This window comes from Crinia signifera, chromosome 8 (assembly GCF_055691185.1).
Source record: "Crinia signifera chromosome 8, ASM5569118v1, whole genome shotgun sequence".
NCBI classification, from domain to species: Eukaryota; Metazoa; Chordata; class Amphibia; order Anura; family Myobatrachidae; genus Crinia; species Crinia signifera.
This window is the reverse complement of record NC_139224.1, coordinates 101,395,007-101,421,049: the sequence shown is the minus strand read 5'-3', so window position 1 is coordinate 101,421,049 and position 26,043 is coordinate 101,395,007. Positions and strand designations below refer to the sequence as shown.

General features: G+C 45.0%; 1 protein-coding gene across 5 annotated transcripts in view; it reads right to left on the bottom strand.

Moving 5' to 3' along the window:
• Nucleotides 1–26,043, bottom strand: part of VAV3 (vav guanine nucleotide exchange factor 3) — a 222,268-nt gene that overhangs the window by 68,129 nt on the left and 128,096 nt on the right. For all 5 annotated transcript variants that reach the window (XM_083156897.1, XM_083156900.1, XM_083156896.1 and 2 more), the window contains exons 7-12: nt 25,567–25,635; nt 23,687–23,790; nt 20,390–20,489; nt 18,364–18,459; nt 5,236–5,304; nt 488–574 (exon numbers count right to left, since the gene is read on the bottom strand). In XM_083156897.1, coding sequence (XP_083013023.1) covers nt 488–574; nt 5,236–5,304; nt 18,364–18,459; nt 20,390–20,489; nt 23,687–23,790; nt 25,567–25,635 — 525 coding nt within the window. The remainder of the gene's footprint in view (nt 1–487; nt 575–5,235; nt 5,305–18,363; nt 18,460–20,389; nt 20,490–23,686; nt 23,791–25,566; nt 25,636–26,043) is intronic.

The following is a 26,043-nucleotide window of genomic DNA, read 5'->3' as shown; positions in this document are numbered from 1 at the left end:
GGGTACATTTACTAAAGCTTCTTGAAAAGAAAAGGAAGATGCCTATAGCAACCAATCAGATTATATCTCTAATTTTCTAGCATCACACAGAGAATCTGATTGGTTGCTATGGGCGACATCATCTCTTATTTATTTTTTATTTTTTTAAAGCTTTAGTAAATTTGTGTGTGTGTTCTCATTGTTGCAGAGAAAGCCTATGATTCTTTCTCCCAGAGAGTTTTGTAATACAACACGAGTGTAATAGTAAATCCCTGGTGCCCTACAAGAAAACTAAAGAGAATTTTTTTTTTCTTTATTAGTTTTGAGCTGCCAACGTATACTGTACATACATATACACACACACCTATACTGTATATGGATTTCCTTCTAGTGTTAACCTCCGGTTATTAGTGAAGCTTTGTATTGTACCACAATGTGCTGAACCCACTGACCTTCCTCTACCACAGCTGGATTTCCTTGCCCTATTTCCAGCGCAGGAAATACTTACCAGGTTCTCAATGGAATGTTGATATTGCTCGATTTCCCGCATGGTCTCTGTGTCTCTCTTTACCTCATTCACATATTGTGCTAAATCCTAAAAGAAAAAACAAAGAAGTTACAAGATTAAAATACACTAGAAGTACAGATATGACCACATACATATAGCCTTCTCACACATTAATCAGTCTTTCTAGTCATACATGCCATCACTCTGTAATACCAAGCGTTTTTTTTGTTTGACTTTTTCCATTAAAATACATCTTATTCACGGCACCCTAGAGTATCAGAATTTTTTCATGGCACTCCTAAGACAAGAGACATTTCAAAAAAAAATATAAAATTGATTATATTGTGTTTATATGTAAACCTTAGGGTCAATTATGTGGTAAGGGACAGGATTTGTATCTATATGCCCACATATTTTAGGATTGGCAGCCACCAGCACCAGGTTTTGTAAATAATTTTAAATTGGTCCTGGACCAGTGAGGCCCCCCTGCAGGTGTCCTGAGGCACCCCAGGGCACAGTTTGGGAACCAATGCTCCATTTTGAATGCAGACCTAACCATGTTCCAACACAGAATATACAGATGTAGCGCCTGTCATTCTTGCAGGGGCTGGCATTAGATTAGTCAGCCGCCAGCACCCGCCAGCCGCCAGAAGGGGGCGCGCGCACGAGACAGGCGTGAGTCCCCTTACTACGGAGTTCCCCGCCGGTCCCCAACGCTTCGCCGCCCATCCCGGCTGCCTGATTCCATCTCCCCCTGCCCCCCCCCCCCCCCATGAAGCGTAAACGGGCAGGGTTCGCGTCCCTCGCCGACAGGAAACTGGGACGCGCGTCCCAGTTAGATGGAGCGCCGGTTCGCCAGAGGGGGTGGTCTGGCGAGCCCCGTGCTGAATGAAGGGCGCTCCATCTGTATGCATGCCGCATATTGTTTTAATAAGAAGAGTCTGCTTGTGCTGTTTATTCACATAGGGAAGCGAATAAGATGCATTTTCATCAGAAAGATATGGCTGACGCTGATGACATTGCACAGGACCTGTCACCTCAGTCACGCCAGGCATAGACCGATGTGTGGTATATTGAGATAAGATGTATGAGGACACATCTGTATAACTACAATACTTTAACAAATAAAGTAATTCAAATTGATGTTGAGAAGTTCATGAAATATATACATATAAATCTAGCACACAAGAAAGAAAAGAATGTCTCTGTGGTGCACCTAGAGAGTTTCTAAAGGTGCCCATACACTAGTAAGATTTATCTTCAGATCTGGCTGGTTGGAACAAAAATATGGTTATGGATGAGTGACAGTTTGTCAGTTTTCCAGCATTTCCAAGCAAATGGTCAACTGTCATCCATAACCATGTTTTTGTTCCAACCAGCCAGATCTGAAGATAAATCTGCATGTGTATGGCCCCCTTTAAATGTAACTTTTATTCAATAATGTATATGGCAGTGTTGACACAGTATGTCGGCATCTCTGATCCGGAAATAATTTAATTAGCAGATATGGGTATGGATAACATATATAATTAGCGGCGGGAGTGAGATGAATGCTGTTTTATTTCCGTGTGATGCCGTGAGCCTGGATTGCTCAGTATTCGGCAGGGAAAACAGCAATACACACAAGCCGCCGCAGCTTATCTGCTATGAGTGACAGCAGTTAAGGTACACTGCTGCACTCTCACTACTCTGTCTGCCTGGAGGTGCTGTAAGCTGGACGCCGTGCGCCACGGTGAGACACAGCATCTTCAGGCTGAGACGGGTATGTTACCAGGACCGAGACCGCTCATTAGGTTTAAGCTAAACAGTTTAAAAATTTCAACATTTCATGAGGGAGGGGGAGGCTGGGAGCACACACACATCGTGAGCAGTTCTAAAAACACATACTTATCAGCTAACTACCATACTGAAGGGAGACATACCCTGGGGCCCCACGGTGTGAGGATTATATATCTTTTTTATATGTCATTGTTTTGTTTCATGTGTATATGTGTTTTATATTTTGCAGTTTTAAAAAAATCATTGAATAAAAGTTAAATTTTAGAAACTCTCAAGGTGCACCACACAGAGACATTATTTTCTTGTGTGCCAGTAACCCTGTGTCCTGTGGTAGCACACCCCTTATCAGATATATGTCAAGCTGAATCAGATCTATTTAGGAGGGGTCCACCATAAAATGTACCTCAGATATTTTCTGTGCGACTAGTCACCCCCCAAAAAAATTCTCTACATATAAATCTATTATGTATGTTGGGGTGAAAGTTCTTTCAATTAAACAGAAATCAGGCTACCTTTAATTGGATAGAGAATGCTGGTGCTTGTTGTCTGGGCTGTCTCAGCATGCTGGCACCTAGGGAAACACAAATGCCAGCATGCCCTAGCTGCTTCCATGTTAGGCTCGGTGAGCACAAAATACCTAAGTGTTTGGCTCGTACAATGTACACATCTCTCTTGTATCATTTATTCAACCTGTGTCTAATAGTTGCTCCTAGGGATTACTTGCCTTTAAATGTTCTTACAGGTGAGCCTCTACCAAGGCAAAATGCTTAGAAATTACCTTGTTAATATTCATAGTGATCTGTAGTGTCCAGATGCAAGGGTCGTAGTGTGGTTTGGTCAGCCCAACATACTGTAAAATACACTATGAGAGACCTAATCTGTATATAGACCTACAGATGTGTCCAATACATCTTGGCTTTTTTTCTCAATTTGTCACAACATGTAAAACACGGCTTAGCTGTTTTTCCAAATGTAGCAAGTTGGTGGATTTTGAAAATTGTTTGCAGCAGTAGAATTTGTATAAAGCGATAGATTAGAGGTGGAAATTTTTAGAAAAATCATAGTGTGACTTTTGCAGAGTCCAATGTGTGTCAAATTGTGCCATACATGGCGCAGTAAACCCAAGATCTATGTGGACACATCTGTATATGCAGAATTATATGCCCTTTCCGAACGCTTAGTTCACTAATAGTCATTCTCAGTAATACACTTTTGTAGCAGTCTATACCAGGTGAAATTGATATGCCTGTAAATATACATATTTATGCTTACACCAACCCTGCATATACCACTGCTTTGGTTACTCAATGAAATGTGCAAAGTGGGAACACCCCATTACAGCCCAGTTTTGCCACTTCAGGACAGAAATGCACATGACTCTGGATCACCTGTGTGCAAGCACATGTCTGTTCAGCTCTGCATCAGGTACTTAGTGTTTGGTATTAGGGCTATGTCAGTGCCCTATAATGCCTCTCATTCATGTTGCTTTTTAAGATAACCGGGTGGTTTCAGGGGACATTGCAGACTATGGGCAGTATTCAATGCTGCCATTTGGCTTTTTTATGGGAAATTTTGTGTACCTCGCCGTTTGTGTATTCAATGCAAAAATGGAGAACGCTGCTCATCTTTTTTTTTTTTTTTTTTGGCTCTCCATTGCATTTTGTTTAGGTGAACTCAACTTACGTATTTATAAAATAAATGTTTTTATTGTTTTTTGGTGTCTTCAAGTCTATTTTTTGGTACTTGTGTAGTTTCACGGCGGGGCTCGCTTCACTCGCCCATGCTGCCGGCTCGGTGGCTCGCTACGCTATCTAAAATCAACTCCATGCCAACGTGGATAGTGGGGGTATGAACTATCCACGTTGGCATGGAGTTAAGTGCTGGCGCCGTGAAACTACACAAGAACCATTTTTTAAATTATTTGATGGATCTATATTATTATTATTTTTTTTTAGAAGTGCCACATTAAAAAAAAAATATATATATATATATATATATATATATATATATATATTGTGGCAAAATAATTTTTTCGCACTATTATTCTACCTATGATTCACCTTAGTTATTACCCATGATTCACCTCTTCTGCCTCACTCCGTCATTTGGACTTTGAGGAGATACACAGTTTTTCACACATCAGCTGCTTTGGAATCCTTTTTTTAGGCTAATTTGCATTTTTCTGCATATCTCTGAAATATTTGATGGAGCCAATAACTTCTCGTATGCCGGCATTGGTCAATGCTTGCCATCAGGGGCTGCGAGCAGCTGACACTTTGAATAGGGTGAACAGGAAGCATGCCGAGGGGTAGAAAAAATGAAGAATGCACAGCGGACGAAAAATGGAGAACACTGTGCCGTGCTCGCCTGAGCATTGAATACACCCCTATGGGGTAGATGTACTACAGTGGCACGTATAGTTACACTATAGCACTTCCTGCTTTGCCCCTTTACCAATGTTTTAACATCTCAGCTGCTGGAGTTGGGGGGTGAATACTCCCCCCCTTCAGTGATCCTTGTCAGAGACATAATGCATCCGCCCAGTGCTGATGATCAGTGTCTCACTGACTGGCCAGCTTCACTAGGCATGCGCAAAACCTCACAACACATTGAGAGATCTCCCATGCAGCTCGGAGCCAGCAGTCAGGTAACAGTGACTGTGAATGGGGCAACAACACTGACAGCTATCAAAATGAATAGCATGTGCCTGAGCAAGCTGGGATATCGCTGCAGTATCTTGTAGACAGCAGGGCTGATAAAGCCCATACAGTAATACATGGGGGAAAAGCAGTATCAGCATACATAATGATACCACTTTATCCCTATAACTAATAATAACACACTTCCCCATACACTGTATGTTACACTTAATAATATGTCATAGTGTAAAAGCTGGTGAAGCTCAACATAATAACTTAATAGATAGGTTGATAGATACCAGGTAGATAGAGCAGTGCTAAAACCAATACCTTCATCGCATCCAATGACAAACGCAGGTTATTCTTTTCTGCATCATCAGTAGTGTGTTTAACCAGTTCCTACAGAAACAGAAGTTATAACATGAACATAAAATAATAATATAAATTTTCATGCAATATGTTAAAAAAAGAAAAATTATGAGATATTCTATTAACTCAGACTCATCTACAATCAGACATGACCCCACCGCCCTCTTATATCTCTACTTCACCAGTCTCCATGACACTATCATCTTCTGATTTACCTCCTACCTTTCCAGCCACTCTTTATCTCTACCCCTTACTCTCCCTTCCCTTCCTTTACCATTATCACCCCCTTACTCCCCTTCCTTTACCTTTATGTCCCCCTTACTCCCCCTCCCCTTCCTTTACCTTTATCCCTACCCCTTACTCCCCTTCCTTTACCTTTATGTCCCCCTTACTCCCCTTCCTTTACCTTTATCTCTACCCCTTACTCCCCCTCCCCTTCCTTTATCTCTACCCCTAACTCCCCCTTCCTTTACCTTTATTGCCCCCTTACTTTACATTTATCTCTAACCCTTACTCCCCCTCCCCTACCTTTATCTCTACCCCTTACTCCCCCCTTCCCTTCCTTTACCTTTATATCTAACCCTTACTCCCCCTCCCCTTCCCCTTTCTTTACCTTTATCTCTAACCCTTTCTCCCTCTCCCCTTCCTTTGCCTTTATATCTAACCCTTTCTCCCTCTCCCCTTCCTTTACCTTTATTGCCCCCTTACTCCCCTTCCTTTACATTTATCTCTAACCCTTACTCCCCCTCCCCTTCCTTTACCTTTATCTCTACCCCTTACTACCCCTTCCCTTCCTTTACCTTTATATCTAACCCTTACTCCCCCTCCCCTTCCTTTACCTTTATCTCTAACCATTTCTCCCTCTCCCCTTCCTTTGCCTTTATATCTACCCCTTACTCTTCCTCCCCTTCCTTTATCTCTACCCCTAACGCCCCCTTCCATTACCTGTATCGTCCCCTTCCTTTTTTTTAAATTCGATAATTTTTATTGAAAATTTTTACATATTACAACTTATACAATGCAATAACAAGAAAAATTGGAAAAATAGAAGATGAAAGAGAGGGAGAAAAAAAAAAAAAAAAAAAGAAAGGAAGGCAGAAGACAAAATAACATCTGGCAGTGTGCAGCACGGCCCACCCATTGGTGCCATCATCATTTACATACATTCTTTAGGTTTTTTATTTTTTACCATCTAGTCTGGAGATACCTTGGACAGACATATTATCAAGAAACAATAAACGCATTTATTTCCCAGAACCATGTAATGTATTATAGGATTTGGATTGCTGAATAAAGCATGACAGCCCATCTTGTGTGTTTATAGAGTGTCTACTTGTGTATTGTTAGTCAGAAACACGTGATTACATGTTCCCACTCAGCCCGTGCCCCATGTAGTGTTACCTTACCAAATATACGTTCACAATGCTCGATAGAGCCTAGTCAGACTGACGCATGAGGGGCGAGTCAGCCCATCGGTCCCATATTTTGTGATAAGTTTTTTTGGAGCCCCTGGCAGCATATATAAATTTTTCATGTCTGATCACCAGGTTAGTCAAACCCGTCCACTCTCGCAAGGTAGGACCCTCTGATGCGAGCCATTTTCTAGCCACACATACCTTGGCAAGCGCACATAGGTTGGTCACATATCTTAGCATATATTTATCTGGCCCGTCCACCTCTAATAGTGCCAGAATACATAGTCGTGGGGTGAGAATGTCACGGGGAACACCCGTGGAGACAATAGAGGAAATTATTTCCTGCCAGAAGGATGTGATTATTGGACAGCTCCACAGCAGGTGCCAAAACGTGCCCCCTGGGGAGCTGCACTTAGGGCATCTGGAGTCAGTCCTACCCCCCATCCTGCACAACCTAATGGGAGTCAAATAAACCCTATGCATCACATATAATTGCACCTGCTGGTATCTAGAGGATGTGGTGGAGATGCGCGGGCTGCTCAGTGCTGTCTCCCAGTCCTCATCAGTAATGGGGCCCAGATCCTGCTCCCACGCCTCCTTAATGGAGGGCAGGCCAGGGGCATGGTGCGCCGCAAGCAGGGCCGCATAGAATCTGGAGACAGCCCCAGGGGGCCCCGTCGACGCCAGCAGACTCCTAACAGGCGAGCCGCTGAACGCCGGGGGGTCACCAGGGAACTGTGTCTGACAGGCATGTCGAAGCTGGAGGTAGCGGAAAAAGTGTATATTTGGCACCTGGTATTCGTCTTTAATTTGTTGGAAAGATTTAAGTATGTTATTTGAATAAATTTGGCCAATCGAGGTGATGCCCCATGTGCCCCAGAACTCCCTAATCTGAAGGCCCTGTAATTCCGGGAATGCTCTAGTGCCATCCAGGGGGGTGTCAGGGTCATGTCCCTTTGTTGACAGGAGTCGACCGGATTGTCGCCACACCAGGATCGCTTGTTTAATTATTGGCATCTTTATTAGCTGTACGTTGTCGCTTAGCAACAACTGCAATGGAGACATACCTGGCAACCTATTTGAAATGAGTACTGTGGGCAGCAGGTCCGCCACGTCCTCGCCGACCCAATCCACCAGCTGCGCCAATTGCGCTGCGATATAGTAGAGACGGAAGGAGGGGACAGCCATGCCGCCACATTCGCGTGTCATTGTAAGGGTATTAAGCTTAATACGTGCCCTCTTGCCGGCCCAAATAATAGAAGAGAGCAGGCTCTCTATCTTCCTGAATGTCTGGAGGGGTATATATATCGGGGAGTGTTGCAATATATATAGGAGCTTAGGCTGGGCCGTCATCTTAATGAGGCTTATTCTCCCTGAAACGGTTAGGGGCAGCTTCCCCCAGACTGCGATCCTAGAGTGCAGGTAGGCCAGTTGGGGTTGAACATTAAGGGAAACGTACTGGGACGGTGTATTAGAGATGCAGATCCCCAGGTATTTAAAAGAGTTAACCCACTGGAGGGGAAGCTGGATTGCGGGATTTGCTGGGACGTCCCCTGAGAATGGTAGAACACAGGACTTATCCCAATTAATTTTTAGGCCAGAATAAGTGCCGAACGTGTCAATTATTTCTAACAAGGGAGGCATAGAGGCAGCGTATCTGGAGATGAATAGCAAAATGTCATCCGCATATAGCGCAATTTTTTCCTCCAGTCGTCCCACCCTAAACCCCTTGACCGCTGGTGACATACGTATCAGGCAGGCCAGGGGTTCCACCGCGATAGCAAACAGAGTGGGCGATAGGGGGCATCCCTGGCGTGTTCCCCTCTCTAGATTGAATGAGGAGGACACGAACCCATTTACAGAAACCCTAGCTCGCGGGGAGGCATACAACATACGAACCCATCTAATATATGTAGGGCCAATCCCCACTTTTGTCAGGGTATGCCAAAGGAATTCCCACTCAATTGAGTCAAATGCCTTGGCTGCGTCTAGTGAGACCACAATTGAAGTGTCCGCATCCCCGCGCGGGTTCTGCAAATGGGTATAAAGCCTACGTACGTTGATCATGGTGGACTTGCCTGGCATAAAGCCAGTCTGGTCGCTGTGGATAATTTTGGAGATCACCGTGTTGAGGCGAAGTGAGAGTATTTTGGCAAGAATTTTTATGTCTGTGGGGATCAGGGAGATGGGCCTGTATGACTCCACTAAGCATGGATTCTTATCCGGCTTCAACAGTACCACTATATTTGCTTCGAGCATGGATTGAGGCAGGGAGCCGTGGGTAAACACCTCATTATATAAGTTCAATAAAATAGGGGCATAGAACGAAATATGTTTTTTGTAGAGGTCTATAGGGAGGCCGTCAAGGCCTGGGGCCTTGCCAGCTGGGAATGATCTGATGGCTATCTCCACCTCCTCCACCCGGAGGGGCATATCAAGAGCCTCCCTGTCCTCCGATGTCAGTGAGGGCATATCAATTTGATCTAAGTAGTCCTGTATAGCCTGGGCATCGTAGATCAACTTGGAGCTGTATAGGGTTTGGTAATAGTCTACGAATTGACCCACAATATCCTGAGTGTTTGTGTACGAGACTCCCTGGGGGGACAAGATCCTGCACACGGTGTTACTAGATCTTTCTGAGTTAGCCAGCCGCGCCAGGTAGCTGCCGGGCCTGTCCCCAAATGCATATTGAGAGTGTCTAGTGTAAAGTAGTTTATATTTGGCTTTTTCCTCAAGGCACTCCACCCACGCCTCCTGTGCAAGTAGCCACTGGCGCCTGGACGAATCCAGGCCATCCTTCAGGTATTGTTCCTCCCTATGTTGGCATGTGGATTCTAATTCCATTTCTCTCTGTTTATATGATTTTTTAAGGGCAGCTATTTTCTGTATCAGTGAGCCTCTGGTGTGGGCCTTGAAGGCATCCCACACCACTGCTACCGATGCCGTGTCTCTGTTTAGTTCCAGGAACTCCCCCCAAGCACCCACCAGGTCTTCTCCAGTGCCTAGACCCTCCAACCAGAACTTGTTAAGTTTCCAAAATGACTGGCCTCTGTCGCCTCCCAGCTGAACATCAAGGGTCAGGGGCGAGTGATCGGATATGCCTCTGGGTTCATAGCCGACAGAGTGGACACCGGGGAGGAGGGATCGAGACACCAAGGCCAGGTCAATTCTAGAGAAGGTGGAGTGCGTGGAGGAGAAACACGAGAACTGTTTGGCAGTGGGATGTCTATGTCGCCATGCATCCTCCAGACCCATGCCCTCCACCATTGCCCTGAACTGTTTGTGTCCAGACCTCACCAGCACTCTGGAGGCGTGGTGTACATCTAGTGTCGGGTCTAAGATATTGTTATAGTCCCCCACGCTAATGATGGGTGTGTCAGGGCAGTCTGCAACAAATTCTGCGGCCTGTTTAAGTACTTCGGCCGAATAAGGGGGGGGTACATATATGGCAAGCAGCAACAGGGGGATGGAGTGTACAGCGCACAGCAAAAACACATATCTGCCCCACTTGTCAGTCTTAACCTTCTCCACACTAAAAGGAACATTTTTGCGAATCAGGACTGCCACTCCCCGGGAGGAGGAAGTATGGGACGAGTGGTATACCCCGCCAATCCATGGCTTCTTAAGTGACATAACCTTGGTGCCCATCAGGTGTGTTTCCATCAGACATATTATATCAGCTTTATATTTACGAATTTGGTTAAACACCAAGGAACGTTTAATTTTGTCATTAAGACCACGGACGTTCCATGAGGTGATCCTAACTACGTTGGGAGCCATAAAACAGTTCTAAGGTCAGAATCGTAGTCTAGCAGCACATTGAATCTGGTTCTCCACAGACTCCAGTGTATGCATAGTAATATTAACATTGGGTTACCGCATGCACATAACATAATAAGAGAAAAGAAAAATAGAAAGAAAGAAAAGGACAAAGACAAAATACTCAAAGAGGACCAGCTTACAATCTGAGTTATCCTACAACTACCCCAACATCCCCCCACCCTGCATGTCTCCCGGAACTTTGACATACTTGGATCCCTGAACTATTAAGTCCCTTGGGGAAAGGAAAAAAAACCCTTTCCTCCCTTAAGCAGTAACAGTTAACTAAACATTTCTAATAAACCGTGGGCAAAGAATATAATGACTATCAGGGGCAGGTTGCAGACCTAGCCCACCTACATTTATACATACGCTCTTTCAACACAGGATTAAGTCTGTCGCAGCACAGATGGTGGAGTCCGCAATGTTATGTAGTGACAGTCAGATGTTTAGGCCCAGCAGCAACTTCTTAGTAGTATAACGGGTAGTAGAAAGCCAACACACTCAGGCATCATCCAGCACGGCCCGTCTGGCCGGTCTTGTGGTGTCCAGCCATACTGATGCCTCCTTTGGGGTAGCAAAAAACTTTGACTCGCCGTCCACGATGACCCTCAGCCTTGATGGAAACAGCATGGAATAGGATAGATTGAGATCTCTCAGGCGTCTCTTGACTTGAGCATATTGAGCCCGACTTTTCTGCACCTCCACCGCAAAGTCTGGGAATATCGATACCCGTTGACCATTCCAAGTTAGTGGACCTTTGGTGCGGTTTACTTTCAAGACCATATCTCTGTCTCTGTAATGGAGGAGGAGCTTAGCAATGAGGGTACGGGGGGGGGCACCCGGTGGAAGGGGGCGCATAGGAACGCGATGAGCTCTTTCCACAGAGAAAAAGGGAGAGAAAGTATCCGTGCCATAAGTATCCCGGAGCCATTTCTCAACAAAGGCCTCAGGGTGTATACCCTCCTCCTTCTCCGGAAGACCCACTATTCGGATATTGCTTCTCCGTAGTCGCCCCTCCATGTCCAGCAGCTTGGTCTGAATGGAGGCAACTTGCGAGGATATGTCAGAGACCCTGTCGGTAAGAGGCGAGAATCTATCTTCCAATGTGGACGTACGAGCCTCCACTTCGCCCATTCTCTCCCGGACCCTCTGTAGGTCATGATGGATGATGGACAGGTCCGACTGAACCTGGCCCATCTTTTCTGTCAGCCTCTTTTCGCTGGAGGTCACGGCCTCCAATACTTTTTGCAGGGCATCTTCAGGACCCTCAGCTACCGGAGGTATTGAGTGCTGTGGGGAGGGTGCACGGGAGGAGGACTGATGTGACTCATCCGTGTCTGGTGCCTCTGAAGCTGTACGTGGGGTTCTTGCGAATTTTTCCAGCTGGGCGGCCGCCGAGCTGCGGTTAGTCTTCCCCATGCTGTCAACTGAGGGCAGGAGACTCCGCGGTCCCGCGAGCTGTGATCGTAAGGGGCCTAGTAAATGAATATACTGGCGTGGGCTGTGGTTGCCTAGGAAGGCTATATGTGTGTGGATGACAGGCACACAGGAGAAAGGAGGATATTCAGTCTGTCGTGTGCAGTGTAGCCTGTACTTTGATGGCAGATGGGCTGACAGTGAAGCGCAGAAGCACAGGAGTACAGGAGGCCCTGGACAAGTGGATGGTGTGTAGCTAGGCCCCTGGGGCACGCTTTGCAGCGCAGTTATTACTCACTGTGTTCTCCTGTGCCTGTCTCCCCTGCTTCTGTGTGTTGCTGCTGGGAGCGCCCGGCAGCACTGACTCTGCCTCTCCCAAGATGGCGCCCGGGTCACAGCGCCGGGCCTGGAGGGTCCCTCACTCAACCCCGCTGTCTGTGGGCTGCTGTCCGCTGATGCCAGGCGGCCAGGCAGGGGGGGCCGCGCCGTCACACGATGTTAGAGACGGGCGCCGCGACCTCTCCCCTTCCCAGCGCGATCCAAGATGGCGCCCGGACCCGGCCGCCGATGACTGGCAAGGAGCCGCGGGGAGCAGACAGTGCCTCGAGGTAGCCGGCGGGTGATATAGGGCTCCGGAGTGCCGGGGGGGACTCTATCCTCCTCCTCCTCCTTCTTCCACCGCCAGACACTCCAAGCCGGGGATAGCGGGTAGCAGCTCGCCTACCTCCTCACCAAGATGGCGCCCAGGCCCAGATCCAGCGCCGGGGGGAGAGCGCTATGTATCTCCAGGGGTCGGCGGGCGGACACTGCGGGGTCTTCAGGGGTGTCAGGAGAGCCTGCTGCCTTCTCCACCTCGACTGCCAGGTATTTTTAACTGTTTTAGAGCGGTGCCAGGATCTTTTTAGGATTTTCAGGGCAGGAGCTGCAGAAGCACACAGCCGCTCACATGCCCAGCGAAGCCACGCCCTTATCGTCCCCTTCCTTTACATTTATATCCCCCTTACTCCCCCTCCCATTACTTTACCTTTATCTCTACCCCTTATTCCCCCTTGCCTTCCTTTACCTTCATCTCCCCCTTACTCCCCTTCCTTTACCTTTATCTCTACCCCTTACTCCCCCTCCCCTTCCTTTACCTTTATATCTACCCCTTACTCCCCCTTCCCTTTCTTTACCTTTATCTCTACACCTTACTTCTCTTCCTTTACCTTTATCTCTACCCCTTACTCCCCTTCCTTTACCTTTATCTCTACCCCTTACTCCCCTTCCTTTACTTTTATCTCTACCCCTTACTCCCCTTCCTTTACCTTTATCTCTATACCTTCCTAACACTTCCCTTAATTTACCTTTATCTCTACCCCTAACTCCCCCTTCCTTTACCGTTATCGTCCACTTACTCCCATTACTTTACCTTTATCTCTACCCCTTATTCCTCCTCCCCTTCCTTTACCTTTATCTCCCCCTTACCCCCTTCCTTTACCTTTATCTCTACCCCTTACTCCCCCTCCTCTTCCTTTACCATTATCTCTACCCCCAACTCCCCTTCCCCTTCCTTTACCTTTATCTCTACCCTTTCCTCCCCCTCCTTTACCTTTATCTCTACCCCTTACTCCCCCTTCCCTTCCTTTACCTTTATCTCTACATCTTACTCCCATTCCTTTACCTTCATCTCTACACCTTACTCCCCCCTTCCTTTACCTTTTGCAGCATGTTATTTGTAAAGATGTTTGTTCTTTTTTGCTCCAATATCACATGCACACAAATTATACTGTACCAATGTATATGTATATCCCCAAGTATTTCCAATTGTTCAAAGCCTCCACCATAATGTTAGAATGTGTTTGCATTTATACTTTAGAGATTGTAAGCTCTAACGAGCAGGGGCCTCTTTCTTCATGCTTCTCTAAGAATATCGTATATTTTGCGACTGTTAAAAACAGTGACCGCTACTGCAACTGTTTTTTATTTACCATGTACTTGTCCTAATTTGTATTTGTACTGTTAATCATTGTTTTCTTATATTTATGTCTATCTATGTAGTGTCAGATGCTGCGGAACCCTTGTGGCGCCATATAAATAAACGATAATAATAATAATGATAATAATATTCAATGACAGCAATGTGTTCCTTCATCATCTGTTTCCCAGCTCGTCGATCTTTTTTCCAGATTGTCAAACTTTTTTTAGATCATCCATCAAGGCAAATTGAACCTTGGTGTTTCTTAAATTTCTAAATTAAATTTTCCAAAAACGGCTTTGAGGTGTACACCACCGGGTCCAGAGGTACCTTGTTGCCAAATTTGGTGGCTCTGGGTGCCACGGTGTCTCTGCAATGCGACAGACACGCACACACACACACACACACTCTTCAACTTATATATAAATGGTAGAACACAGGTTACCAATGTAGGGACGGACAGAGCAGCTTTGCAGACGATGAACGACTGGCGAGAAAGGTTAGCCTTTTGCTCCTCTCATTTTTCTAGTTGTCTTCATCCTCTTGTATGTTCCACCCCAACACTTTCTTAAACTTAAAATAACCAATCCCATTGTACAGTATATCCTAGCGCCTTCTCAAATGTAACATTTCCCAAGCTCACGGTGTTCTCTACTGCTAGGATCCCCTTAATTCCCCATCTCTTTCTAATACAATGCTTGTTTCGAGAGTTAAATAGATAAAATAATTTTACTAAATTCAATAGAACGATATATAATGTAATACTATCAGTACTATAGTACTAATACTAATAGTCATAATGAAACCAAATATAAATTGTTTTTTTGATGATTGTATAAACACAGAAAGTGAAACAAATGATACAATCATTGTGTAATGTCAAAGCATGTGTTATGATGCTCGGACAGTCAGGATTCTGACTATCAGTATACCGACATTGGAATTCCAACTGATGGTACTTTGACAGGGGGCGAGCATAACAAAGCTTGGTGGCTCGCTGCACTCGTCACAGGTTCTATATTCCATATATCAATATTCTGACAATGTTGCCGAGCTGCCTGCAGACATGTTAATGTCAACATTGTCGTTTCAACATTGTGAATACTTCCATTTTCAATTGGTCCAGATGTGAGGAGGAAATCTCCTGATGAAGCGTTTTAGGCAGACGTTATGCAAGGCAATGACAGAAATAATATGGCTGTGAATTATGTGGCAGTATAACAAAGTCTATGAAATATTATGAGGTAAGAATTTACTGAGGTTTAAGACATTGTAACACTTAGCTGTAAGAAGGTTTTTAAAGATATAAAATCTAATATACAGTATTATAGAAAAGCAATATGGAAAAACCATTAAGGCACTATACAAAGTATACATGGTGCAACAGCTAAAACTATAAACTGGGTTTATACATATAGTGCAAGCAAAGGAGCTAGAAGACCAATTCATATGGTACATTGGGGCAGATGTATTAAGCCTTAATAAGAGATAAATGCAAGGGTGATAAAGAGATAAACGTCCAGCCAATCACCTGCTAACAGTCATGTTACAGGCTGTGTTTGAAAAGTCAGTTAGCAGGTGATTGGCTGGATGTTTATCTCTCTTTATCACCCTTGCATTTATCCCTTGTTAAGGATTAATACATCTGCCCCAGTGTTCTTTGTTGAATACATTAATACATTCTCTACCTCTTAGGCAACGCTGCAAATATTCAAAGCAACATAATATGAGAATGAAAAAAGGAGGAATAAATGGGAAGGTTACCTCAGAGTGCAGTTTGTTCTGTGGGCCTAAGCAGCACTTGTTTGTCAAAGTGGCAGTTCCTCAGCATCAGCAGCAGGTGAAAGACGCAGCAAGACTTATATCTGTTCTGCTTCTAATCAGGCTCCAAACAGCCATCAAATGCAGCACGCACTATATCTTCCTGCCCTAATTAAATGCTTACCTGAAGGATGCCTGCTCCTTACAGGCTGTGAGGAGGAAATGTAATATTTAATCTGAGCCTGGCCTCCATTTCCTGAGCTCTCAATTTAGAAACTGTGTCCGGAGAATGTAAAATAGTCACCGCAGACACAGCTAAGTGACATATACAAAAATGTTTTGTTTTTAAAAAACTAGTAACCACATACAGCTATTATGTGTTCATTGCCATATCCATCTCAGCACAGAACACTGAAAAAGAATTGTGACATTCAAACATCTGTATTCCACTCACATACTAACAAGCACTAATGCCCGCTGCGCCACATTTCCTGCATCCAAACCAGACTGGGCAGTGTCCTTGTATACTGATACATGAACAAGCCCAATGAGCTAGGCTACACTGTGTGTGACACATCACTATACCGGGAACACACTAGACAACTCTTTCGTTTATTCCAATGGATCGGAACAAGAAAATATACTACAGTATGTTTTTGATGGTGCGTGCTCCCACACATCATCAGCGCCATCCATGCAGGGCTGACGCAAGACATGGCCAGCGGCGTCACTTCACTGCTACCGGCTACCACCATTGTCAAGTGTGTATGCACATGTCGATGTCGGCTCCCCCGCAGGGTTCCGTCATTGGCTAATGTGTACCCACCATCCATTAGACTTGATACAACTTCAGATAAAATGTTGTTATAAATCTGCAGCACACTGTCGGGGTGGGGGGGGGGGGGGGGCAGACACCTGTAGTAGTGACATAGAACCTTGGTCTCCACCTAATTCTAAAAGAAAAAAAATTATAGTTTGCAGGGGGGCGGGGGGCAGAAACCTTACCACTGGCCCTGGCTCTGCGCTGACTATCTGGATATAAAGCTGAAATCCATTCATCAGTCAGTTTAGTGTTTATTTGATGCAACAACTGAAATGTGGTCCTTAGCCTCTACACAAACAATTATCTTTATTTGTGTTACCGCAAATGTACTTTAGATATAGTTATATATCCATCATGTAGTTCTGTAAAATCAACTGATTTTAGTTAGCTTGATATAAACATGCCCTAATGCATACAAATGCATAGGGTTCTGAGGGATGCTAGATCGCTCAGATGCATAAGGGTTCTGAGGGATGCTAGATCGCTCAGATGCTTAAGGGTTCTGAGGGATGCTAGATCGCTCAGATGCATAAGGGTTCTGAGGGATGCTAGATCGCTCAGATGCATAAGGGTTCTGAGGGATGCTAGATCGCTCAGATGCATAAGGGTCTGAGAGATGCTAGATGAGGGTTCTGAGGGATGCTAGATCGCTCAGATGCATAAGGGTCTGAGAGATGCTAGATGAGGGTTCTGAGGGATGCTAGATCGCTCAGATGCATAAGGGTCTGAGAGATGCTAGATGAGGGTTCTGAGGGATGCTAAATTGCTCAGATGCATAAGGGTCTGAGAGATGCTAGATGAGGGTTCTGAGGGATGCTAGATTGCTCAGAACGCTCCACAAGAATGCTCAGCACACAGCAATGTGTCAGCGCACGGGGCCACGCATCCCTATGCCTCTACATAGGGAGCGATGTAGGGATATTTTCGAAGCGCTCTAGCCATAACTTCAATCTAGTGACCCACACTGCCACCAAAACTCACTTTCCAAACCCTCAAATGAAAGTGCGACAGTGGTGCCATAGTGGATTCATAGCCACCACCTCCAAGTACAACAAGGATGTAGTAAACAAAATAACATCCTTTATTTTGTGATAGGTAGACTCAGTGGAACCCAACTCCCATCCAGCCCCCCCCCCTCCCTTCCCCCCCCAGATCCCGGCACCCTAGGCAGCTAACTAAAGCTGTCAAATGGTAGGGCTGGCCCAGAAGCTAGCAAATGCGCATAGCCAGGAATGTTTTAATTTTAACACTTTGAGTGCCAACATCTCTGAAAGAGATATACAAAATATCTGCTAAAATGCAGCATTGCTCACATTTGTTATATAAATTCAAATAGCCAGCTGGGCCCCCTCCTTTCTGCTGGGAGTAGAGTGCTCAGATCCTAATGCGCATGTGCAGATCTTCGGAAAAATGGCGCGGTAGGCATCACCAGCAGCAGTGTGAAGCCTGAGCACTAGAGCACTCCAACTCCATTGTGCATGCACGGATCACCGGAACAATGGTGCAGTACACAATTTTCTGGCAATATCTGCAGCTCTGCTGCCTCTGTTGACTCCAGACAGTAAGTATTTAAGAAATGGGTGCAGCGCGTGCGATGTGGGTCCCCCTGAGACTCAGGGGCCATGTGCACTGCGCACACTGCACACATTATAAATCCGCCAATGCTCATAGCCTAGAATTTAGTGTTCAATTGCTTTATCATAATATCGATAGATAGTCTGACAGTTTGCTAATTTGTACATAGATTTCTCATACACATGTGGAAACATTAAAATATATTTCTTTCACATCATATAACTGTATATGTTAGATGTCTCATCTTTTACAATCACAGCTATTATTTTTGTGTCACATATATAGTCATGCAGATTATGCGGAATATGCGTATAATAGCCTACCTGAAGCAACAAGTGATACTTCAGAACCCTCTGCATGGGAACAACCAGCAGGTCTCGCAGGGTGAATTTCCCATTATTTGCTCGTTTTGAACATTCCTGTTTAAAAGAAAAGTTCAGTCTCAATTAACACTGCCCAGGATATATATAGCTGAGTGACTAGCATAACAGAATACAGATATATATATATGGTGGTACAGTGGTTAGCAATGGGATTGCTGAAAATCATGTGTCATATTCTCCTAATGTTTACATGGGTGTAGTAGCAAGTGCAGTAGCGCCAGAGGCAGAACTCTGGGAGGCAATGGAGTCATCTGCTGCTGGGCTCCTGCTCCCAAAGGGGCACCTCTCCCTGGAAGTTTAAATCAGTTATTTAAAAGCCAACGATATTGCTTCTGTGGCTGAGTTCTTAAATATATATACATGTTCTATCTATCTATCGTTTGATCGATCGATCTATCTATATGCTGAACAGAATATATATATTTTATATAAGGTTATATAGGGTTGTGTGTGCGTGTGTGTGTAGGGGGGGGCACTTATATATATCTTGCCTCCGGGCAACTGGAACGAACTTACGCCACTGAGTAGTGCAGAGGGAAGGATGGTGGATACTATTTGTCCAGGCCCACACATGCTGGAGGGGCCTGACAGATAAGCGGTTCTGTAACCTACTGCTGCGCCTACTACTGCTGTGTGAGTGTGTGTGAGTGTGTATAGCAGCGCAGCGTAATGGCACATTGTGCAGTGTGAAAGAGAAACTGCTGCTGTCTCCTCTTATTGCCTGATGCACTACTGGGCAGTGCTGCTATTCAGGCCTGATGCACTACTGGGCAGTGCTGCTATTCAGGCCTGATGCACTACTGGGCAGTGCTGCTATTCAGGCATGGCTGCAAATAGTACTTTAATCATTATTTGTATATAAAGAGATTCAGGGCAGTACCTAGGCCTGTCAAAGCTGCTGATGGCCATGTGTTTTTGCAAATAGAGATTTCAAGGGTATGGGTCATAGGGTCGACAATAGTTAGGTCAACAGTCATTAGGTCGACCAATATAGATCGACAGTCACTAGGTTGACACATGAAACAAGTCGACATGCATTAAATCAACATGGTCCTTAGGGTGACACAAGGATTAGGTTGAAATGGAAAAGGTCAACATGAAAAAGGTCAACACGAACTTTTCATCTTTTTTGGTGTCTATGTCGACTTAAGTCAACATGGACACTGTATAAGTGTACCGTATCCCCTTGCATGGCTCGCCATGCTTCGGGCACAGTGCCTATATTGAACACACTATTATATTCTCACTATATACCCACTTGGATAGTAAAGTATGAAAAACTCATGTCGACCTTTTTTATGTTGACCCAATGCTTGTGTAGACCTAATGACTATGTCGACCAATTTCATGTGTCGAACTAGTGACTGTCCAACTCTCCAACTAGTGCAGAATTCAATGTGAATCATTCATTTTTCTCTGTAAAGCGCTGATGAGTAACATGTAAAGCGCTGTTGGGTAGATTTATTAAGCTAGGTGAAGTGATAAACTGTCTGGTTTTTATCACCGGCCAATCAGCTCTTACCTGTCATTTTTCAAACCAAGCCTGTAGCTTCACAGGTAGGAGCTGATTGGACGGTGATAAAAACCAGACAGTTTATCACTTCACCGAGCTTAATAAATCTGCCCCTGTGTAACATGGTATAATGTATGCAAGATATATATACTGTAACTGAAAATAAGAATATAATAAAAAAAAACAGTCAGAAAAACTATTCCCAAAGAATAAATACACCATTCATGAAAAGTTTAGAAGGGAAGATATCTAAAAAAACAAATTTGTATTGGTGCAATACATGTCCTTATCTAGGCCAACATGATTCAGAGTTATTAGTTATACACAAATTTCTGTTTCCATTGCTTCTGCTATTGGTATTGTACTCAAGGTCATTTGTGCTGCATCTGGTGAGGTGCATGATAGATCAGATACTGCATGATGTCATAACAAAGTGCAGCAACAACTGCTTACCTCCAGCTTTAGTTTGACGTCTTCTCGGGTTTTGGTGATGCTATCCAAAATAGAAATGGCTAATTCCACCTGGCTACAGTACTCTCCATAGATGAGAAGCCTGATTTGTAGAAATAACATGTTACATTAATATAGCACCTTCATGTTTAGAAATGTACAATACATACTGCTACTACTCACATCACTACTTACACAATATATGAATGGTAGACATATTTATCTAAAAAGCTGTAAAATAGATAATAAATGGCACAATAGTTAATTCTTATATTGTATGTCCTGATACTAATGTAGCAGCATTTTCTAAGTGATCTATGGCGGGATGTATTAATATACATCGCCGCCCTTCGCCTGCCAGCCGCCGCGATGCTGCCGCATATGTACTAACTATGTACTAACTGGCTAGCATCGGGTTGCGGAGACGGAGACCCCCGCGATACCTGTGATGTGGTCTGGGGTGGACTCCGTCACATCCCGGCGGCTGGCAGTGGCCCCCTGCATCTCCTCCTCCCCACTGCAGCCGGATGTCCTGCCGGCTGTGACACCTGTTGGGGGAGGAGGAGATCAAAGGAGGATGGGAGGGGGGGCACGCGGACGGTGGAGGCGATAGAAGCCCATAGGCTTCTAAAGGGTATTGCCACCCAGAGGGTGGCAATACTCTGCAATGCGGAAATGGGGTGGACGGGTAATGGTACATAGGAAAATGCGGTAAAACCCCTGTTTTACCGCATTTTCCCTTTAGCACATCCCGCCACTAGTGAGATCATTTGAAAATGCCGCTACATTGCTCCGTGTGTAGGGGCATAGCGATAGCTATCGCCCCGGTGATTAATATTCAGCATGCTTGATAAATCTATAATCGCCGGTGTCAGGTGCCAGTAGTCTCATGGAGAACACTGGCCCTGACAGATCACTCATCGGCACATCGCAGCGCTGTGTGCTGAGCGATCTGAGTGAGCTAGCATCGCTCACAATGTTCACCTCCCCATGTGTAGGCCTCTTTAGAGTCAGATTAACCGAAAAAAGACCCTGTGAACATTCCGACCATGTACACATTTTTATCAGTGTCTACCTACTGAATGTTGACATGTAAACATGTCAGTGTGTTATCTGTAACTGTTATGGGCATGTCGTCCTTCTTGGGTTGACATTATGAAGCATTGTTATTCTATGGCGGACGTTTTTGCTATGTTGTCATCGGGGTTATCCAGTCCTGATCGGACGGCTGCGAATTCGCAGGCCGTCCGATTATTATCTGCACGTGTACGGATCAGGGCGCACACGTGCAGGGCCTTTCTGTGATAAAATCCTGCTGGGTTTTTTTTTTCTGGCCGTACACAAGTTGATTAATAGGCAGTCGGTATTTGGGGGTGGTAACCGGCCATTTAATGGGAGTGTTAAGTAAAATGCAGGCGTGCCCAGGCGTTTTCAGGAAGTCCTCTGATGTCATCCCCAGCCCTGATCAGCCTGTTGAATTCTCAGCCACCAAGTCCTGGGCTACACACAGACTGCACACAGGAAAAATCATTTGATGAGAAGTGATTGCATATGGATTTGCAGATATTTGGCAGCCTTGCACGGGACAGGATTTCCCTCTGGTGGAGCGGCGGCTATCTGATCGCAGGGCTCTGCTTTTTAGCAGCCCAGCGATCAGGTCTGAATAACCCCAATTAACAATACAAACTTTTGTGTAATTGGATATTAAGCACTGGGAACACTAGCGTTCTATGGAAATTCTTGCCACCAAAAAAAACAGAAAAATAAAAAAAACTCATTATTACCTCAGTAATACAAATTTGTCTTTTATAATCTACACTATAACAATTCTGATAGCATATGGAAAAGATCTAAAAGAAGAACACTTGGCCCTCAGGGAGTGGAATGACTACACCAACCCCACATCATTTGCCTCCAATCACAGATTTCTATATCAGCAAAAATGTCAGAGTACAGCTTTGTTTACAGACTGACAATTGTGTAGATCCCACTGTAGGAGCTAAGGAGCCTCGGGGAGCCAGCGGTGGTGGATGTGAAAGCCTTAGCAATACTGATGTGACACATATACCTTAATGCTTGCTTTAATAAATCAGTGCGTGCAACTGAATGCTAAGGAAAGGGAAGTGACTGATGGAGTGGGAAGTGGGTGACAAGCATGTAGATGGTTGGAATGGAAAGGAGGATATAGCATAGGCACTGAAAAGCGTAGCTTTAGTAGGTTCAATTTGACATAATCTTTATTATCTTTATTATCAGCTGCACTGTCAAATCAGTGGCTGCCCAGACCTGCGCCCCCGCGCTGCGTCCCCTGTCCATAAGGCGGCGCCGGGGACTTCATCCAAAACCCAGAGGGGAGGGGGGAGGAGGAGGGAGCCGGAGGCGCCACAGAGGGGAGGGAGCCGGGCAGTGCTGAAGCTGCCTGAGTTCAGTGATTGAACTCAGCAGCGCTGCCCGGCTGTAAACAGTGGCAATCACGAGAACTTTCCGGGCTTGCCAGACTGGGCACTGAGGCACAGCCCGGAAAATTCTCGGGATTGCCACTGAAGGGGTTAATATCCCACACATAGCCCAATATGTTTCTGATCACATGCATCTCAATACTTAGGTTTCAAATACAGAAGTGAAATAGAACAAATAGGACATGGTTCAGTATCAGTTGTAGTTCTGTAAAAAAAAGAAACACAACTGGCCGCCAAGCACATACCAAGGCCGCTCAGCATCCCGGGTCCTTTACTGCGATGCGACTGCATAGTATTTGCAATCACATCACAGGAATGCAAAAGCATTGCAAAAAATGTGCTTGAATAAATATGATAGCCCCCTTCCTACGCAGCCCTCGCAAGCTGCCCACACAACATCACATTACCACCCACCCAATGCTGCATGACTGCCCCGATGCCAGTCCCCCCCAGCGTCACTCAGACTGCGGTGGCTTTTTCCAGAGTGAGACTACAGTTTGAGACCTCTTACATACATGCTGCAGCATGTGGGTGTTTGGAAACAGGAGAAGGGGGGGGGGGGGGGGGGGGGGAATGCCAAGTCCAGGGGCTGCATCCTTCCAGGGATCTTCACTGGCAAGACAGCATGGAACTCAGCAACACTGAGCATTAGCATATCTTTGTACAGCTGCTGTATGAGCTGCCTCCATCTCTGAATCAGTCCCAGGTTCTTTAATCAGTAGAGGATAACCACAATATTCCGAGGTAGGAAGACAATCAATTTAGTTACATTTTCCCACATAAATTGTTTTATTAAAAGCATGCAGATAATAAGCTTACAATGTGAAGCAAAACGTATTACCTTTCTTTGTATTTCAGGAAAATCTGATATAGATTTTGGCTGTTCTTATGAGTGACCGAGTCGTTGATGTCAAGCATTAGGCTTCTGTGTACTTTCACCAATTCCTGTGGGCCAAACAGTGAGACATGTCATGGGAAGCAGATAATTCAAGAGTAACAAATAAGCAGCTGGTATAGCTGTCAGCTGGAGGTGACACATGGATCTGTGAGGAGGTTAGTCTTCTCCATATGCCATGTCACCTACCAGTCACTGCAGGTATCTCTGACATGCCTGAGCACTGCTTAATATGGCTGAGGTGCACTGAGATAGAGGTGCTTTCTCTGATCTAAACAGTGCAATGTTTTTCACACACATTTTTAACTTTTAAACGTTTGCAATACAGAATTGGAGGATCATTCCAGCTAATCAGCTTTATATAGAGGTGAGCAGGAGAACCAATCATAAGCCCTAATCTTTTCACTGGAAGTTGTGATTGGACCACCTTCTTTTATCCCTCATCCCCAATATTTCTGTCATGATTATAATAGGAGAAGAGGGCCATTTCCTGCACGGATTGCTTCCTACAGGCTCCAGATAGAGAATTAAACACCTTGCTTGGTGATGGTGCCACTTTTAATTTATATTATATAACTAATACTTTTTTTATTAGTTCAATTTGTTTTAAAGCCCCATAAACACCGTGTGCCCTTCTGAGCAATATTGTTTAAAAAAACATGTAGTGCGTACAGTATGCTCGATATCATTAATGATGCTCGCTCTTCCTCCTTCGTCATCTGTGCATGCCGCTCAATCTAACTACTGATTATCATCTGTGACTAAAGCACAGGGAGGACGCGGTAACGTCATGGTCTCATTAACCAATAGCCTTCAGAGTTTATGCATTACAGGTGGAGTATCCTTTATCCGAAATGCTCGGGACCACAAGGACTTTTTTCTGTTTTTGGAATATTTTTTTTTCCATACTTACCTGTGTCCACGGTGTCCCCCCGGCGTCCTTCTGGATCCTCTTCAGCGGCATCTCCGGTCCCAGGGGTGCATTGTACGAGTGCGTAGTCCCGTCGGTGACATCACTGGCGTGACTGCGCACTCGTGCAATGCACCCTTAGGACCGGAGATGCCGCTGAAGAGGATCCTGAAGGCCGGCGTGTACATCAGGGGACAAGGTAAGTCTGAAAAAAAGGGGTGGGGGGAAAAAAAAGAAATGTTCTGAATAACCGCGGTTTTTGGAATATTTCAGTTTTTGGAATACACAGATAAGGGAGACCCGACCTGTATTATGTTTGCCCAGCGGCACCACTGATATAGGTAACTATTCGGCACTGTAACTTGTCGGCTAGAGTGTAAGGGGCTTACTGTAATTGTGCAGAAAAAGGTGATAATAAAAGAAGGCCCATAGGGCCTGATTGCACAAAGGACCTACTGTAAATCAGGCCTGATCGCACAGCTGCTTATTTGCCGGCTGGGTGAGATATCGATAGACTGCACATGCGTACAGTCCCAAGTAATAGTGATGTTGTACACAAATGTGTATGCCATCGGTCACCTTGGTTCAGGAGTGCAGTTAGGGATTCATAAACGTTTCTCACATGTGCAGTAGCAAATAATCACTCAGCTGTGCACACAATGGTACGTGTCCACCTCCAAATCAGGTCCACAATGACAAGTGCATGAGCCTGAACATCAAAACCACGTTGGCATGATGCAGTCGGCATTCTCCTTTCCACCTTTAGTTATTTGTAATATTATCTTTCAATAAACTGACTATACTGTCAAACTCTTCCAAAGGCATCATGCTTATTATTTCCACTTGGTCTGGAGTTGTGGCATACTGATATTACAGTAGTGAGTGTGGCTGTTTACACACCAATCCTTTCACTTACAGGGATATTAATAAATATATTTTGCAGGTCTGCGGCAGGCAAGAATTTTTTCAGCGGCTCCATGAAGAACTACAAAGAGAGAAGAAATTATTAATAGAGAATGGTTCTGGCGTCTATTCCACTGTGACACCAGTAAGTAATTACACAGAAATGTCACTGGGGTTTATTTACTAAAATAGGAGTTCTATTGCCGATGGGATGTTGCTATGGGCAACCAAACAGAATCTACTGCGTTTCTTGGTTCTTGTTTAGTTTCACAGCGGCAAAATGTCCGCCCGCTACTTCCGGGTTCGGCGCTCGGCAAACTTTCTAATATAAAGTCTATGCCAACGTGAATAGTTCATACCCCCACTATCCACGTTGGCATGGAGTTGATTTTAGATAGCGTGGGCAAGCGGACACAGGCGCTGCTGCGACTGAGACGCTGCCGCCGTGAAACTAAACAAGTACCCGTTTCTTATTTATTTAGCACCTTCT